Source organism: Triturus cristatus, chromosome 9, assembly GCF_964204655.1.
Source record: "Triturus cristatus chromosome 9, aTriCri1.1, whole genome shotgun sequence".
NCBI lineage: Eukaryota > Metazoa > Chordata > Amphibia > Caudata > Salamandridae > Triturus > Triturus cristatus.
The window spans coordinates 883,400,102-883,417,511 of record NC_140592.1 but is presented as its reverse complement, the minus strand read 5'-3'; the positions used below and the strand labels follow the sequence as shown (position 1 = coordinate 883,417,511).

The window sequence follows — 17,410 nt, the reverse complement described above, 5'->3', positions numbered from 1 at the left end:
CAGTATCTTTGACTTTCTACAAGATGACCAGACGGGAAGGCATACTTACCTAAAACACAAGACACTACATATCTAACATAAGACAATGCAAATGCAGTGTTTCCATTGACCACAATGACTAAAAGTAGCAGAAAGCTGCCAACTACTTTGCAATAGACAAAAATTGCAAATAAAGGATTCCATGGGACATGCAGACTTCACAGGTTTACCAACACATACATTATTTTGGGGGACATTTTTCTGCTGCAATAAGTACTGTGTTGTGATGTTTATGCTGAGCATAGTACATTGTCTCATATATTCCATGCACATTCCAAATACACAAACTTAGGAAGTTCTGTCACCCTTTCCTTTTTCTCTCACGGGATGTATATTTAACCTCTGTGAAAAAAAATCAGTCTTCAAGGCCAGTGGATTTGCAGCATGCACCACAGATTGGATAATACCTGTTACAGGGCGCACCCAAAGTCTAACCCCTCCACATTTGAGGGTGGCTACTGCCCCCTTATTTATAAAAGACTTAGTGATCCAAACCAAGCAGGCATTTATCCATGTTCAGATTCCTTGCTGCTATCCTTCGTCACAGTTGGATACAGATTCTATACTTTAAAGAGAATCCTGCTTCTCTGTGATGAGAGAGGCTGAGCTCCTGACTAACAAGAACAGAACAAGGCCAAATGAGTGAAACCTAAATGGAAAAGGATTCAAAGAACTTAAACACCCAGGAGCCAAGAGGAGGCTAGCCCACCATAGTTGACAATGGAGCAGCTGAGTCACCACATTACATCTTTGTTAATGTGGTGAACAAATCTAGTCTTAGAGTGGTTCTAAACCTGACTGCATGGAAAACCTTTTCCTACAGCGTCCTTCCTCAGAGTTCCACAAAGGATTTTTCTTCTCTTGTTGGAAGGTCTGGGATAGTTTCCCACTGTCCGTGTTCACAGTCTGTTAAGCCCTTACTGTTTGTCAGATGCAGGCATTTAAAAAAGTAATTATTTTTATAGAAGTCAGAGGAGCATCTCTCAAGCAAATTCACCCTTGCAGCAGCTGGGCACAAAGTAATCCAATGTTTATGACAATAAGAATCCACAACCTCTTCAGATGGATGAGGAGATATGATATACCATCAGGAACTAAAAAGAAAGGATAATATTCATCTATGGCATATCTAGGCATTACACTTCATATTGATACTCACAACAGTCAATGAATGAGAGAGGGTTGGGTCGCCATGTCCAGCAATCAATCCAGTTAGCATATCTTGCCATCCTCTTAGATCAACCAGTAGTTTGTCATCAGTATATGCTCGTTTTATGCGTGTTTCTGCAGGAACCATTCATTCCTCTGCATCTTTCCTCCACAGTGGATTGGAAAGGCTCGCTGGCTGTAGCCAGTGTGTCATATGCCACTTTTCTAACAAGGCAAAAGCTACATATTTAAATCTCATTTTTCCTTGCTTAAGGCTATGGTGGGGCAATTTGTAGTGTTTAATTGTATGTGACCTTTCAGACGACACCTTCTTTCAAAGCACCCGTTAGGTTTTTCCAGCATGTTTCCACAGCTGGGCACAGGCACACCATTTGAAGTATGTCACTTTTACCATGGCTTCACCTCAGGTAATTGCCAGAATATGTACAGTAAATTTTGCCCAGCAAAGTGGGTGTGTGATGCGTTCCATGAAGACATTTAAATTGTGTCAGGTGAAGTCTCATGTTGGATGTACTAATAATAATAATAATCTTTTTTCGTTATCTAAAAATATGACCATAAAAGAAGCATCTTAAAATATACATACATCATGGAAAAGCAATTTTCATAAAAAAGCAATCGCAAACACATTAAACTAAATTTATATTATGTCGTAGTCCCCCACCGTCTCATAATTTCATAGTGCATCCAACAAGTTTCATTTAAGATTAAGAAATATATATATACAATAAGGTGAAATACTCAACTAATGCATTATAGTAGCAACACAGTGCAAACAATAGCAAGAGTTCTTATAGGCTTCAAGCACCCCTAGCGATTCTTCAATGCAGCCCTTAAAAAATTCCAGACACAAAAAATTGTAAAAACATCCGATGACAATTTAAAAAACAATAGGGCGACATGTGCCTCTTTAAATCTAAGTTTTTTTAAGAGCCCCTTCAAGAACACGGTTCTGGGATATGCGGCAGAGGAGGACAAAATGTAAGGTGTCCTGTGGAGACCTATTGTCACAGTCACAGGATCTTCTAAGTTCTGATGCGCAATAAAACCAGAGGGTACAGCCAATAGATGATGAAATAAGTTTAGTTTAAAACGTGTCATTAAAAATCTGTTGTGTGCATTGGTTATGAGAGATAAATAAGGTTCCATATCCTGCGTTGACTTAACTAGAATGTGTTTTCTCATCGAAGGCTTGTAAAGTTCCCTATCCTCACGTATTGTGGTGGCATATTTAAAAAACAAGTCTTTAATGTGTGCCTTTTTCTGAGATCCCACCTTGTCAGGGTTGGTGAACAAGTCTACACACCCTAGTGTGGAATGGGTATCCTTTACGTCTTTCAACCACAGGATTTTTAACGCATGGTCAAGGGAGACAGTCCTAGAATACCAGCCTGTTAAAACCTGCCTCTTCGTTGGACCAGATCTTCACCCAGCACAATAGAGGTTTGACTGCCACCATGTCAGAGATGTATTTTGCCCCAATTCTTTATGAACAATGTGCGCAGGGGTGCTGTGTGGGACTTTCAACAAACACCTAAAATATTTATTTTCTTCAGTTTGTACTTTGTTATCCACCATAAATCCCCAAACTTCGCTCCCATATAAGACTTTGGGACAACAGATGGAGTTATATAATTTTGAAATGGTCCCTGGTGACCAATGTCCTAATCTATGAGCATAATTAGTTATTGATCCCATGGACGTTATCAAAGCAAGGCACTTCTCCTCTAATAGATGTTTAAAATTCAAATTTCCATCAAATAAAATGCCCAAATATGAGAAGGCCGGTACTATTCCTAGGGTATGTGAGCCTATTTTGTATCTATGAGGCTTCCTATAATTCTTCCCAATTTCCATCATGTATGATTTGGTTAGATTAGGGGACAAATCCATCTTATTCATAAAAGTCACGAAACCATCTATTAAAAGCTGCAGCCCCTTTGGGGTGCGTGCGAGGAGTACTGCTTTGTCTGCATAGAGCAGAACAGGGACCGATCTTGTGCCTATCCTCGGAGTATCTACTTGTAAAGCCATCAGGGCAGGGTCAAAGCCGTTGATATATAATTTAAACAAAAACTGCGCTAATATGCAACCCTGTCTTACCCCGCTAGAGCAATTAAAATGATCTGTTGTTTTCCCCTCCTGTGTATATCTAACTGCTGCTGTGGTGTTCGAATGTAGGGCCATTAGAGTGTTAATTATTGCCCAATCCACTCCAAGCTCTCCCATGAGTGACCAGAGTTTGCAACGGTTCACGCGGTCAAAGGCCACCGTAAGATCCATGAACGCTAAGTACAACCACCCTGATTTGACTTATGTATATTTAGCAGCGATGAGATAAAGATTGAGGCATTGGTCTGCAGTAGATTTACCAGGTCGAAACCCATACTGCACATCCGTTTTAATATGGTTGACCTCCGCCCATTCCAACAACCTGTTTAAAATCACCCATCCCAGAATCTTCACTGACACATCGATAAGAGATATGGGGCGATAGCAATGTGGACTGTCCCTATCTCCTTTCTTAAAGATGCTGACAATAATGGCCGTAGACCATGATGCTGGCATTACTGATGCTACTGCCGCATTTAATACCCTCACTAGGAACGGCGCCCATACCTCTATATTACCACAGAAGAGGTCAGGCGGGATCCCATCTGGTCCCTGCGCCTTGTTCCTCGAGAGGCCCTCAATTCCTGGTCTCACCTTGTCCAGAGAGAAGGTAATGGGGTCAATTTTCTGCTCCAGGATAGAGACCTGAGGTTGCACTGCTATATTGGGGTGGTTATACAGGCCCTCAAAATGATCCTGCCATTGCTCAGGTAGAATTTTATGGCTTAACCCCGGTTTATTCGAGTCTTTAAAGAATGGATTATTAATGACCCTCCAAAAACGGGTTAAGTCCTTTAACTCAGCTGCCTCTATTAACTCCTCTCAGGCTTTCAGCTGTAATTAGCCCTATCGTCCCTTAACGGCTAGCTTATAGATTTTGGGGCTAGCGTCCACCCGTTCCCTGTCTCTCTGGGACTTTTTAAGGGCCAACTTTAGGTCTCTAAGGGCCCGAGAGCAATGCCCATCAAACCATCTTGGGGCATCTGTACTAGGGGAATAAGCCGGTGCTTTCAGTAAATCGTGGAGCTCTTCTCACCCAGAGCCTGTTGAGTTGCCCTGCTAAAAAGTTTAGACTTCTGTATAAGAGACTAACTCTAAATGTAAAACTTCTGACCAGTTCAAATTTGGTTTCTGTATTCGACCCGCACTCTATTGCGTTCAGCCTCAAATCATGACTAGGTACCAGTCTACCACAACCAGTTGACCTCAGTGGGCGCTATGTTTATCCTAAAACGTAAAAATTCATATCCCCGGTTCCCCTTATTGGATTTTTGGCGTTTTGGTGTGATTTTATTTATTGAAATTTGTGTGGGATTATTCTTGTGTTGTGTCTTGACTTTTTACTGTTTTGGTATTGCATAAATACTTTTCACATTACCTCTAAATTAAGCTTGTCTTGTCTGTGCCGTAGCTATCAGGGGATGTGGCTCAATTTCATATAGTGACTTTAGTGGGTCACCTTGACAAGGATTGTGATTATTACTTGAGGTGGATAGTTACGCTCTTCAACTAGTACTGCAATGTCTTACAAGATGTACCTCTGAACATACCTTTGTATAGCCTGATACACCACAGGCTTATTTTACCCAGAGATGAAAATGTCCTCTTCCTCCTGAGTTAGGTCTACAGGGGTTACCATAGTAGGGTCTTGCGACATGATACCTAATTAAGAAATTAATCTGGCACTATCCACTTCCGTCCCAGTCACCAAATCACCATTACATTATTGCCGGTACTCTGAACTGCCATCTCTTAGGTTTTATAGGGAGGAGCACTCTCCTTGTAAATTTGTCGTCATGATTATTTAGAGTATTCAGTTATTCTTGCACACCAAGCTCCATTTGAGATAGGGCATTTTATAAGGTGGACAAGATAGGGTTAAGAAAAGAGCCGTACCTCCCGGAAGGCTGGTTTGTAAGGCAGAGGGTACTGGCAGTAGGTAGGGGAGGGCGGAGCGTAACAGGTAGAAGACAAATCTTCTGACGGTCAGTGGCTGTATTACACATTTTGCCCCTGGGGTGCTATGGGCAGTGTTCACCCTTTTTGTGCCTGCAGGGAGATATATATATATATATATATATATATATATATATATATATATATATATATATATATATATATATATATATATATATATATATATATATATATATATATATCCTTCCGGATTCCTTGGACGAGATGGCTGAAAGCCGCAGCCTGCTTACGACGAGGGGGTTCGTTAACAGGAAGCAGACCCACTTCCGTTTTGAATTCAAATAACTGAAATGCTGATTTCCAACTTCCACGCGGGCGATTGCTGTCTTTTTTCATCGCCCGCGTGGAAGTTGGAAATCAGCATTTCAGTTTTATATATATATATATATATATTCACTGAAAAAACCATAGGTTTCACACACGTTATAGTTAGGAATTAGCATTTAAAAAACCTTGCAAATTCACTTAAAAAACCATAGGTTTCACACATGTTATAGTTAGCTGGACATTTCCCTCGTAAAAAACCAATGAAATTCCCCCGTTATAGTTAGTGCAGGCAACTATAACTCACGCGACCGCAATCCTCTGCTGATGACGTCAGATATTACATCACTGTATTTAGACACCTATTTACCCATGTCTTCTTCCATTAATCTTTAGCTATACATATATTACAAATATTTATTTTTCATAAAGACACATATGTAATCAGTGACCAGGTTATACAGTATAGACATTGTACACACATATGTCTCCAAAGGTGTTTTGCTGGCACATAATTAACCACAAACCTGAGTCCATAGCCTATTGCACACAGTTTGTAGTGGATCAAATGATGGTGATTCTACCCGGTTCACCCCTCAGTCTAGGCTGCGGGGGATCACAATGTCCTCCTCAATACTTATTCCATTTATCACAAATGTGTGTCCATTTATTGGGACACCCCCTGGATTTGTACACTGTCCTCTCCGTCAACATACACCAGTCCATGTCTTTTCCCCATGCTACCAGTGTTGGTGGTTCCTGCGCCCTCCACAATCTCACAATATTCCTATATTCCTTTTGGCAATTGTCATTCCAAGTGTCACCCATATTCTCTCTTTAGTGTTTAAGTCTATAGGATCCCTTATATTTAGGAGACATAGCTTGATGTTACAATCAATCTTATTGCCCTTACTTGCTCCAAACACTCCACCAATTCAGACCAGTACCTCTGGATAATCGTACATTCCCAGAGTACATGCACAAAGGTGCCCTCCTGCCCGCATCTCCTCATGCATCCAGCTTCAGTGCAATAACCCATCTTTACCAGCATCGGTCCTGCAAGATATATTCTGATATATTCTGTGGAGTATCTTCAGCTGTATAAGTCTAAGCCTAGAGGAGATGGCAGTTTCTAAGGCCTCAAGTCATTCCTCATCCTCCCGTCCCGCAACATCATGTTCCCATTTAGCTCTGAGTCGGAGAAGGGGGTCAGACATGTTATTGATACGTTTTTTGTATATCAACGATATGGATTTCTCCAAGAGATTTCCGTCTAAAACCCTGTCTTCTAGCGGGGGGGATTCTTGTGGCGTCTCTCCCCTTCAGGGCACTATAGTATTACAGAACGGGTAGCAGATGTTTGTGGGAGACAGTGCCCTCTCAGGAAAGTGCTGGTGCTACATGTGAGTCAGCACTATCCTGAAAGGGCATCCCCTCGTGTACATGGAGTTGTGGCCGCAGGCAAATTAGGGAATCACCTTTCCTTTGCCCCCTATTACCAACACACGGGCACAGAGGAAAACATGCTCTTGGGAGGCGCAATGACATGACAGTGCGCCACAAAAAGGTGGTGCGCTGTCTATGCACCCCTGAGGGGTGCCCTCTGAAGGGGGAAAAGGGAGTCTCATGAGCACCCCAGACATTCCCTCTGCAGACACTCACTGCACTTGCCTACAGCGGGATCTCTAACCCCTCTCTAAAGTACAGGGGTGTTCCTGCCTGCACAGAGAAATAGGGATTGGCTTTGAAGCAGCTGCTCCACATTTCACTGAATTAGTTGCGCTGGAGGCAGCATGAGTTTGCAGCTGCCCCAGGGACAGCGCATTCATTGTAATAGGGTGCATTGTCTCTGTTTGCATTTGACGCAACTGCCTAAAGGTACACTGTGGTACAGACAAGGACAGTGTAATCCAGGCCCAGAAGGGGAGCTGGCTAAAGTAATTTTATTACTATGAGGTAATACTGGCCATGGCTCTGTGTCACAAGTCCCAGTTGATTAAATGTGTGCCACAACTGTGGGTTAATAAATGGTGCCAACACGGAATTAATTAGAAGGGCAGTGCAAGGGGTGAAAGGGAGAAAGGCACAAAGGTCAGAGTAAGAAATCAAATGGGTTATCCACCCTTAGATGACCCTAAACAAGGGCAACCAAGAATAGGATATTGACATTGCCGACAAGTGTCTGCGTCAGGCTGAAACCACAATAAATTGAACAAATACATTGAAAAGATAATAGGTATGTTTGAGGCATATGAGCTGTAGATCATATGCTTTAGCATAGATCGGCATCTGGTGTTGGGTCCGGATGTTTGCACTTTGTTTTTGTTCGAAGAAGTCTTGTAGTCACGAGGTAGGTGACTCCTCCTTTCGGTGATAGTACGCATGGGCATCAACTCCATCCTTAGATTGTATTTTTTCCGCCATCGGGTTCAGATGTGTATTGCTGCGCTCCGGTACCTTTTTTTGAGACCCTTCGATGCGCAATCCACTACCCTAGACGGTATTGTTCTCGCTCTCGGTTCCTCATTGGACGCGCATCGTCTCACTTCGAAAAACTTTCCATCGGAAAACTCGAGGCAGGCCGTCGGGCCTACACGTGCCAACCGCGCTAGCAGTCGATGGAACGGACTCCATTTGATCTATGTCCCAGGTGTCGTGCTAAATTTCCACGCACCGACTTGCAAGAAGTCTGCAACCTCTGCTTGTCCCGGAAATACGACGAGAAGGACTGCAACGCGTGTTGATCAAAAAAGACACTTTGTGATCGTAGGTCTCGGTGCCACAAAATCCAGCATCAGAGCGACTCTATTCCGGACATCTTCCGAGAAGATTCGGTATCCAACATCCAGCTCAAGAGACATAGGAAGAAGAGCAGATCTCCGAAGCCGACTCTGACATGGAAGAAGAGGACGACATCACTGCGGGTCAGTGTGCCGTGAGTACAGATCCCCCTGTGCCCATTCCACATAAGGCCAAGGCTCCAGTCCCTCCTTCGCCCTCGGGTTCAGGTTGGCACCGAGAAAAAGTTTCCAATGCCCCACCCTCCTGCCCGACTCCGAAACAAAAAGAGAAGCCTTCTGGCTCGACCCAGCCCAGCTCCGATGTCGAACCGACACCTTCGGCAACATCACATAAGATACCTTTGGGACTGAAGATTCCACCTTTGACTCCAAATGGCTCGGAGCCGACACCCTCCAAGCCTAAAGAATCGGAGCCGAGGCATTCCTAGGCTAAAGACTCATAGCTGAAATCCTACAAGGACAAAGACTCAGAGTCAAAAACCTCAAAGACTCGGAGCCGAGAAACTCGAAGCCCAAACACTCCGAGCCGAAATCAGCGGTGCCAAAATCTCCACGGAAAGGCAAAGACACTCTCCCCAAAGAGTCTCCATCTAATGAGTCAACTTTCGACCCAAAACAGAAAAAGCTGGTTATAAACCCTAAAATAGGACATATTCAAGCAACCATTCCAAAGAAACGGAAAGCTGACTTGTCAGAGGACTATCACATCCCTCTTAAAAGGAAGAATGTGGGCACTAACCCCTCTCCTCCTTATATTCCACCTCCTTCTCCTCCTCCTAATTCTAACTTACTTATTACACCATTAAATGCACCACCAAGGCCTATTACACCTGACCCACACGATGAAGAGGATGAGGATCAGGACACTGATGCTTGGGAAGATTACCACACAGATCCAAATACAGATAATGACCTTGATTTGTATCCCCCCAGACCTTCCCCACCTTATGACAACATTGGCTATCTCGAGCTCCTTAACAGGGCTGCTCATTATCATCGGGTAGAACTTCATAAAGAGCCTTTAGAAAAAAAATTCCTCTTTGAGACACTTTCTTCCTCGCAAAGAACTACTCATACCTTGCCAATGCTGAAAGGCATGTTAAAACACACAGCCGAGGTCTTTAAGGATCCTGTGAGGCCAAGAAAAATCACACCTAGAGTGGATAAAAAATATAAATCAGCTCCTACCGATCCTATTTATATTAAAGGACAGCTGCCCTTAGACTCTCTTGTAGTCTCCAACGCACGCAAGAGAGCTAACTCGCAAGCCACAGGAGAGACCCCTCCTTCTGACAAGGAGTCCAAGCTTATTGATACCTCAGGCAAAAGAGTAGCTTCACAGGCAGCAAACAACTGGTGCATTGCCAACGCCCAGGTGCTGCTAGCTCGATATGATAGGGCTCATTACGATGAGCTAGAGAAACTCTTGCAACACTTGCCTGACCAATACAAATCTAAGGCCCACAACCTTATTCAGGAAGGGAAACTTATTACCAACACCTCCATTAAATGTGCACTAGACACAGCAGACACAGCATCTCGTGCAATTAACACCAGTATATTATTACGGCGACACTCTTGGCTCAGAATCTCTGGATTTAAGCCAGAGGTGCAAACTTCCATACTTAACCAACCCTTTGACAAAGAGCATCTTTTCGGCCCAGCTGTTGATACTATGCTGGAAAAGATGAAAAAGGACACTGAAGTCGCAAAGTCCATAGGGGCTTTACAGTTACCTACCAGTAGAGGTTCTTTCCGCTGCTCATTTTTGAGGGGTGGCTCAAAAACTATGTCCACTGACAATGCCTCCTCCTCTTACAAGGGCAACAATCAATCCCCCTCATCCAGAGGTTATTCTAGAGGAGGTTTTAGAGGAAACAACAGTAGGGGAAGAGGTAGAGGTAATTCCACACTCACTTCCTCCGCAAACAAACAGTGACTTCCCTCCGATACCCCCCGATCATTCCACTCCTGTCGGGGAACGTCTCTCCCAATTCCTACCTGTCTGGAATTCAATCAACTCAGACCAGTGAGTACTACAAATTATCCAATATGGTTACTGCCTGGAGATTACAAGCACTCCCCCAAATATTCTTCCAAGAGCACATGTAATGTCATAGGAGCATCTCACCCTCTTAAAGCAAGAGGGTCTATCTCTGTTAGAAGAACATGCTATCCAACCCAATTGAATCAGGCTCAAGGTCAGTTATCAGAGCTGGTGTTGATAGCTGGTCGTACTCCTCGCTCTCTGCAGTGGTAGAACATACAAAACCTTTCCAAGGGGCGTCCATTTCTCGATCCGGTTCCACAGAAAGTGCTAACAGGGGACGCATCCCTCACTGGTTGGGGAGCACATACAGTGAAAACATGCCATTCAGGGCATGTGGACTCTTCAACAAAAACAAATCCATATAAACCATCTTGAACTGCTAGCAATTGTTCTAGCATTGAAAGCTTCTCAACTCCATCTAGTAGGCAAACCTGTCCTGATTTGCACAGACAACATGACAGCGATGTACTACATACAAAAGCAAGGGGAGACGCACACTCTCCAGCTCTCACAGCTAGCACAGAGCATCTGGAGATGGGCCATACCTCAAAAAATATATCTCCTTGCAGAACATCTTCCAGGAGTAGACAACCAAGTTGCAGATCTGCTCAGTCGTCAACGACAGCAGATACACAAATGGGAACTTGACCCTCAAGTTCTCCTCCCATTCTTCCAAATGTGGGGCTTCTCAGAGATAGATCTGTTTGCCACCCACCTAAACACAAAATGCCCAAACTTTGCGTCTAGGCATCCACACCCATTGCCCAAAGGCAATGCACTATGGAAGAATTGGTCAGGGATATTTGCTTACGCCTTTCCTCCTCTCCAACCCATTCCATTAGTGGTTCGGAAACTCAAACAGCACGCTTATCCTAGTTGCTCTCACATGGGCCCGACAACACTGGTTCACAATTCTGTTGGAGCTATCAATAGTTCCCCACCAAAAACTACACCTCCCCCCAAAGTTTCTTGCTCAGAACCATGGAGAGATAAGACTTCCAGATCCCAATCAGCTCAACCTTGCAATTTGGCACCTGAAATCCTAGAGTTTGGATACCTTAATCTTCCGCCAGATTGTATGAATGTTATCAAAGAGGTTAGACGCCCTACCACAAGAGTATGCTTCGCAGCAAAGTGGAAGAGGTTTGTTGTTTATTGTAACAACAATCAGATCGACCCACTAGATGCTTCAATACAAGACATCATTTTTTATCTATCACACCTACAATGTTCTAATTTAGCGTACACATCCATACTCTTATATCTCGCCGCAATAGCTGCATATTTGCAAAATAGACAGCACTTGTCTCTTTTTAGAGTGCCCACTATTAAAGCTTTTATGGAAGAACTTAAAAGACTCATTCCTCCCAGACTGCCACCTTCTCCAGTGTGGAATCTCAACATAGTCCTTACAAGACTCATGGGTCCACCATTTGAGCCATTACACAAATGTGAAATACAATTTCTCACCTGGAAGGTAGCCTTCCTTATAGCCATCACCTCTCTAAGAAGAGTTGGTGAGCTTCAGGCACTAACCACAGAGGAACCATTTTTGCAAATACATCAAAGCAAAGTGGTTCTTAGAACTAACCACAAATTCTTAGCTAAAGTCATCTCTGCCTTTCATATCAACCAATCTGTTGAGCTGCCTGTATTCGTCCCTCAACCAGATTCAGTGGCAGAATGTGCCCTTCACACATTAGATGTTAAGAGAGCATTACTTTACTACATAGAAAGAACAAAACCTTTTAGGAAAACCAAACAACTCTTTGTTGCTTTTGCTCCACCACATAAAGGCAATCCCATATCAAAATCAGGCATTGCAAAGTGGATAGTTAAGTGCATTCAAATATGCTACATCAAAGCTAAACGCACACTAACAATTCTCCCTAGAGTGCACTCTACATGCAAACTAGGGGCGTCTTTGGCATTCTTAGGAAACATACCCATAGATAACCTCTGCAAAGCTGCAACATGGTCTACACCACACACACATTCACAAAACATTAATATGTGGATGTATTAGCAAAACAACAAGCTAGTGTGGGCCAGGCAGTTTTACAAACACTATTTCAAACCACTGCAACTGCTACAGGTTAGCTACCGCTTCAGAAATAACTGCATTATAGTCTATGCTAAAGCATATGATCTACAGCTCATATGCCTCGAACGGAAAATGCGACTTACCCAGTATGCATCTGTTCTTGGCATATAGAGCTGTAGAGTCACATGCACCCACCCGCCTCCCCGGGTACATTTACCTGTTGCCGTGATATCTTACTTAGATACAATTTACATGGACATCTCCTTTTATTACTTTACTAACTCCATCATCACCCTTTATGGCAAAACAATCTAAGGATTGAGTCGATGCCCATGCGCACTATCACCGAAAGGAGTAGTCACCTACCTCGTGACTACAAGACTTCTTCAAACACAAACAAAGTGCAAACATCCGGACCCAACACCAGATGGTGATCTATGCTAAAGCATATGACTCTACATCTCTGTATGCCAAGAACAGATGCATACTGGGTAAGTAGCATTTTCCTTCTCATGGTCGCTCCATGGTATTAATATTCTTTGAGTTTGATGTTTGCTGTGATGGTGAAACTTTAATATGGCTACTGTTAAAATAAAGCAAGAAGACATAATCTGAGTCTCTGGTCCTTACATAGAATCAATGACATCTCTAGTGGAATATATTGCTCTCTTATTGAAAAAGTGGAGCATAAAAGCAAACATCAGATGACTGATCATGAAGCAGATTGAGAGAATACAGTGTCTGTGGGCGCAGTGGATTTGGAAATTTTTATATGTGGTTAAATAATATTGGTCCTTATAGCCAGAGATCTAGAAAGACTTTGTAGTCCGTAAAAGGAAATTGACATGTGACTGGACTCAATTGTGTTGCCCATCCTTAAATTCAACATATGAAAATAAAGCTTGCATTTGTAGCAGATTTTGCAGATGTTGTCCTTTTCTGGACTCATGTGCTCTACTCTGACCTGCATTGTACTGTGGCCACTTCTCTACCCATGGAAAGGCCTATTTTGTCTCTTGGTGAGCCAATCAGTTTATATGTATAATATTGCCCACCATTACATCTTTCCTAATCTTCCAGGTCCAAATTATATAATAGTACTAATACATCAACCCCCAACACATTAACCCATCAGTTTTTCCTTTTTTTAATTCTTTTTTGTAAACATTTTTATTGATTTTCAAACGAGTGCTCACTCACAGAAGGCATCAATAGACAAACAATTGTAGAAGATGATGTGCAGAGAAGTGCATGTCAGTTTCTTACTTGAGTGATATGTATTCTGTCTATCAGAAGGTTATCATGCAAGATGGATCATTAAACTCCATTTTTCGTTCTCTAGGTGCCAGTACGTACAAGAGACTGTTAGACTTGAGCAGCATTATATCCCACCTCACACATCCTATTCAATCTAGGCTGTGGAAATGATTCCATTGACCTGGTATCTTTTTGGTGCTCAACGGCTGACAAACTCCACCCTCTCTGCTGCCAAATTCCCACCAATATTCGAGCACCGGGAGCTGAGCCTCGAGCTGCTTGACTGTCTCGTTTTGAAATGTCTTATCTCGTAACAACTGCAGATTCGTTTCGACACTTGTATTCTTATTTTTACTTTCTTATTTGTAATTGTAATTCTTTTTTGGTCACTTTGTGCCTGATTACACCAAACCGAGTGAAAACCCCTGTTTATGCAAGGGTCGGAATTACGAGTTTTGTTGTATTAACGCATCCGATAATAATCGGATGTGTAAAATATTTCAATCACAGCTAAATTTCGGCAGGTCAAATGGGGAAAAGCATACAATATTTACCGTATCATGCAGATTTACGTGCCTTCAACACCAAAATCCGCATGTTAATCCCCACTAAATCGTAATTGGGGTTTTGTATTGCACCTGATAAATAACGTAGCCCGTGGTATAGTTATTTATCAGGTGCGATAAATACCACCTAGAGTCGTAATCAGGTCCTGTTTCTGCATTGAAATGGGTTCTTGTTGGTCGATATTATTCAACTATTTCACTCAAAATGTGTAGGTTTTTTAGAAACAATCCTGTGGAGTTCTTTAACGGTTAGATTCATGTCTTTGAAATGTATTATGTTAGCAGCTGACAGAGATACAAATGTTGATGCCTCTTGGGATCTAGACTGGCTCTATATCATAATATCCACCACAAAACTATTGTGTTACAAAATTGTGGTAGCCAGACTATCAACTAACAAAATATTGTGAAGATATGTGTGTATGTGTATGTATATGTACATAGGTTAGTTATCTGGCAATTTTTATTATTTTAAAACATCCTACGCGTTTCGGCCGTTACCTCACGGCCTTGTTCACGATGCCTAAGCCACACATAAAGTTCATTTTACATACAAAAGAACAGCAGTATATGGGCATAGACATTAACAAAGGACAATCCCATCTCACAACAGTGTATGATCCAGTTATACAACGTAAATACCGCAGCCATTTTAGAACGTTATTTTCAGTTCTTCTAATGCAGTTTAGGTTGAAAAAGACAGTTCCTAATAAATTACAACCTATTTCTGCGCCTCAATATTTTATACATAATTTCTTATTGTACCTTTTATTTAAACTGCGTTATGTGCATATTATGAAAAACTGTTTGCGACCATATTTCATTTTTGTAATTCCGTGATTCTCATACTGTCTGATACTACAAGCATTCAACCCTTTTTATCTTGAATATATATATATATGTAAGTATAATTGTACTGCTGTTAACTCAATATCGTCTTACTTTTCAGATATACATTATGAAAGCACATATTTGCTGAGTTAAATGTAGTTAAGCTATATAATTTCCTATATACTTACCTTCACAATATTTTTAGTCAATATTCTTGTCACAGTATTTTTGTAGCACAATATAGAAATCTCAGTGTTCTCATAGTATACCTATGGATAATAATTTCGTTTTAGTAGGATGCAGTTCCTATGATGTTTGTCCTCAGCACAGAGCTTTCCCAATTCTGCAGGGCAAATCACTGATCACAACTTGCCCTAGGTTTTAAGTCAGTATGCAGAAATGTGATTTTATTTAGTTGATGAAGGCAATATAAGTCAAAATGTATAGTGCAATCAAGATGGTTTCAGTTGTCTAAAACATTTCTACTTAGGCAGCTCATTTTGAATACACTGCATTCTTAGCTGTTAGCACAACACAAATAATTACATGCAAATATTATTAATTTTATTGTCTTTGCTTTGTCCCCATCCCTTTTTACCTTAGATGTCTAGGAAACGGTTTGCTGACAGAAACCAATTATGATAACTGGCACAAGCAGCGAAGAATGATGGACCCAGCCTTCAGTCGGACGTAAGGCAGAAACATTTATAGACTGAACCAAATAACATCTTTAATGTATGTGTTATTTCAAAATCTTAAGATTGGAAAACAGATAATGATGTACCTGCTAATCTTGGATTTTGAACTGGAAACATGAGATTGACTCAAGCAGCAATTAAGGACTAAAGGTGATGGATGGAATGCTTGACTTAATCTCAATCATGTTGAACCCATTTGTGCCATGAAGGACCAATAATAACCTTAGATAGATTACTCTATGTCCAGGAAGGTCCTGGCAGATTGCTAGACAAGAGCTCCTCTGAACAGGAACAAAAACAACCCCTTGACTGTTCAGCCTTGTTGAGTCATATGGCAGCGTGAGCACAAAATAATTACCATTGGCTGAAATTAATTCAAGCATTCCTTTTTAGTGTGATCTCCTAAGTGCTATGGCTATGCCTAGATGTGGGGCCTGTAGTTCACTGTGCCAATGGCTCAAGCTGCACCTCTGTGATAAGGACCAATAAAGCAGTAACTGGTCTAGGGTTGCTTCTTTTCCCTTGCAAAAGGGATTCAACCTACCAGTTTGGGCTGGACTGGTAATTTTCAAGGAGGACCATGGCTGACCTAATGGATAATGATTCCTCAAAATACCAGAGGTTGGCGAAGTGACACTGCATGCCCATTGGCCCAATGACATTAAAGGAAGTGACATTATATGGCCTTTGACCCTCGTGACCATGTGATGTCACACATCATTGAGTCTGGTGTCATTAACGAAAGTAACATCACTGAAATGTAAAAACCTGCAATAAGTGATAATAAAAAATTAAATTGTACAGTAACATAAATAAAAATGCATTATAGACGATATGATGATGCTCTATTGGCAGAACCACAAAAAACATTCATCATAGACCAGGGAAACAGATATCATACGCCAGCTACAATTCTCATCCTCTTACAACTAACTTCAAGTGCTTCGGTGCAAACCCAATTTCCCTGGCTGAGCCATCATATGCTAATTACAGTCATAATTTGCCTATGCACGACCATATAAATGCCTAGACCTAGCCTCAAAGGCCAAAATACAGCCTTAAAAACCCAGACAGAATTTCCACCTGCCAATGCAAAACCAGTAGAAGCCCAGGCATAACCCATTATGCCTGTGCTGACTCATAAGAGTATATAAGTTAAAGGCTGACCCTGGGAGGTAACCACGTGTAAGCCATTTTGCATGCAGAATGTCCCTACCCATTCCAATGTACATTTATGCCCACTACAAATGCAATCACTCTTCTCACTCGCAATTTCTAATCCATTTTTTCCTCTCCAGTGACAACTGACTGTGTGCACAGGAAATCTGGATGCCTGTCCTGCGAAGGGCATTTTTAGTTGTGCATCCTATACCTAGCCATTGAATCCTAATTATACAATTTTTAACACCAAGGGAATCTAACAAAGGGATCCACTTTGCAGAGGCAGTAATAAGATAAAACTATCTAGGTGGATACCCTCTCTATTTGTTTATTCCTGGGTCCTTCCTGATAGGGTTAATAAATGTGTGTTGAGTGTACTTAGGGAAGTAACGGCCCTATCACCCTTTCTGCTTTTATCGACATGTTTCGGCCAAATTCAT

At 41.9% G+C, this 17,410-nt stretch overlaps 1 protein-coding gene across 1 annotated transcript in view; it reads left to right on the top strand.

The window, feature by feature from the left end:
- Positions 1-17,410, top strand: part of LOC146799016 (cholesterol 24-hydroxylase-like) — a 275,481-nt gene that overhangs the window by 90,612 nt on the left and 167,459 nt on the right. Inside the window, exon 5 of the mRNA XM_085626413.1 lies at positions 15,715-15,801. Within this exon, the coding sequence (XP_085482539.1) occupies positions 15,715-15,801 (87 nt within the window). The remainder of the gene's footprint in view (positions 1-15,714; positions 15,802-17,410) is intronic.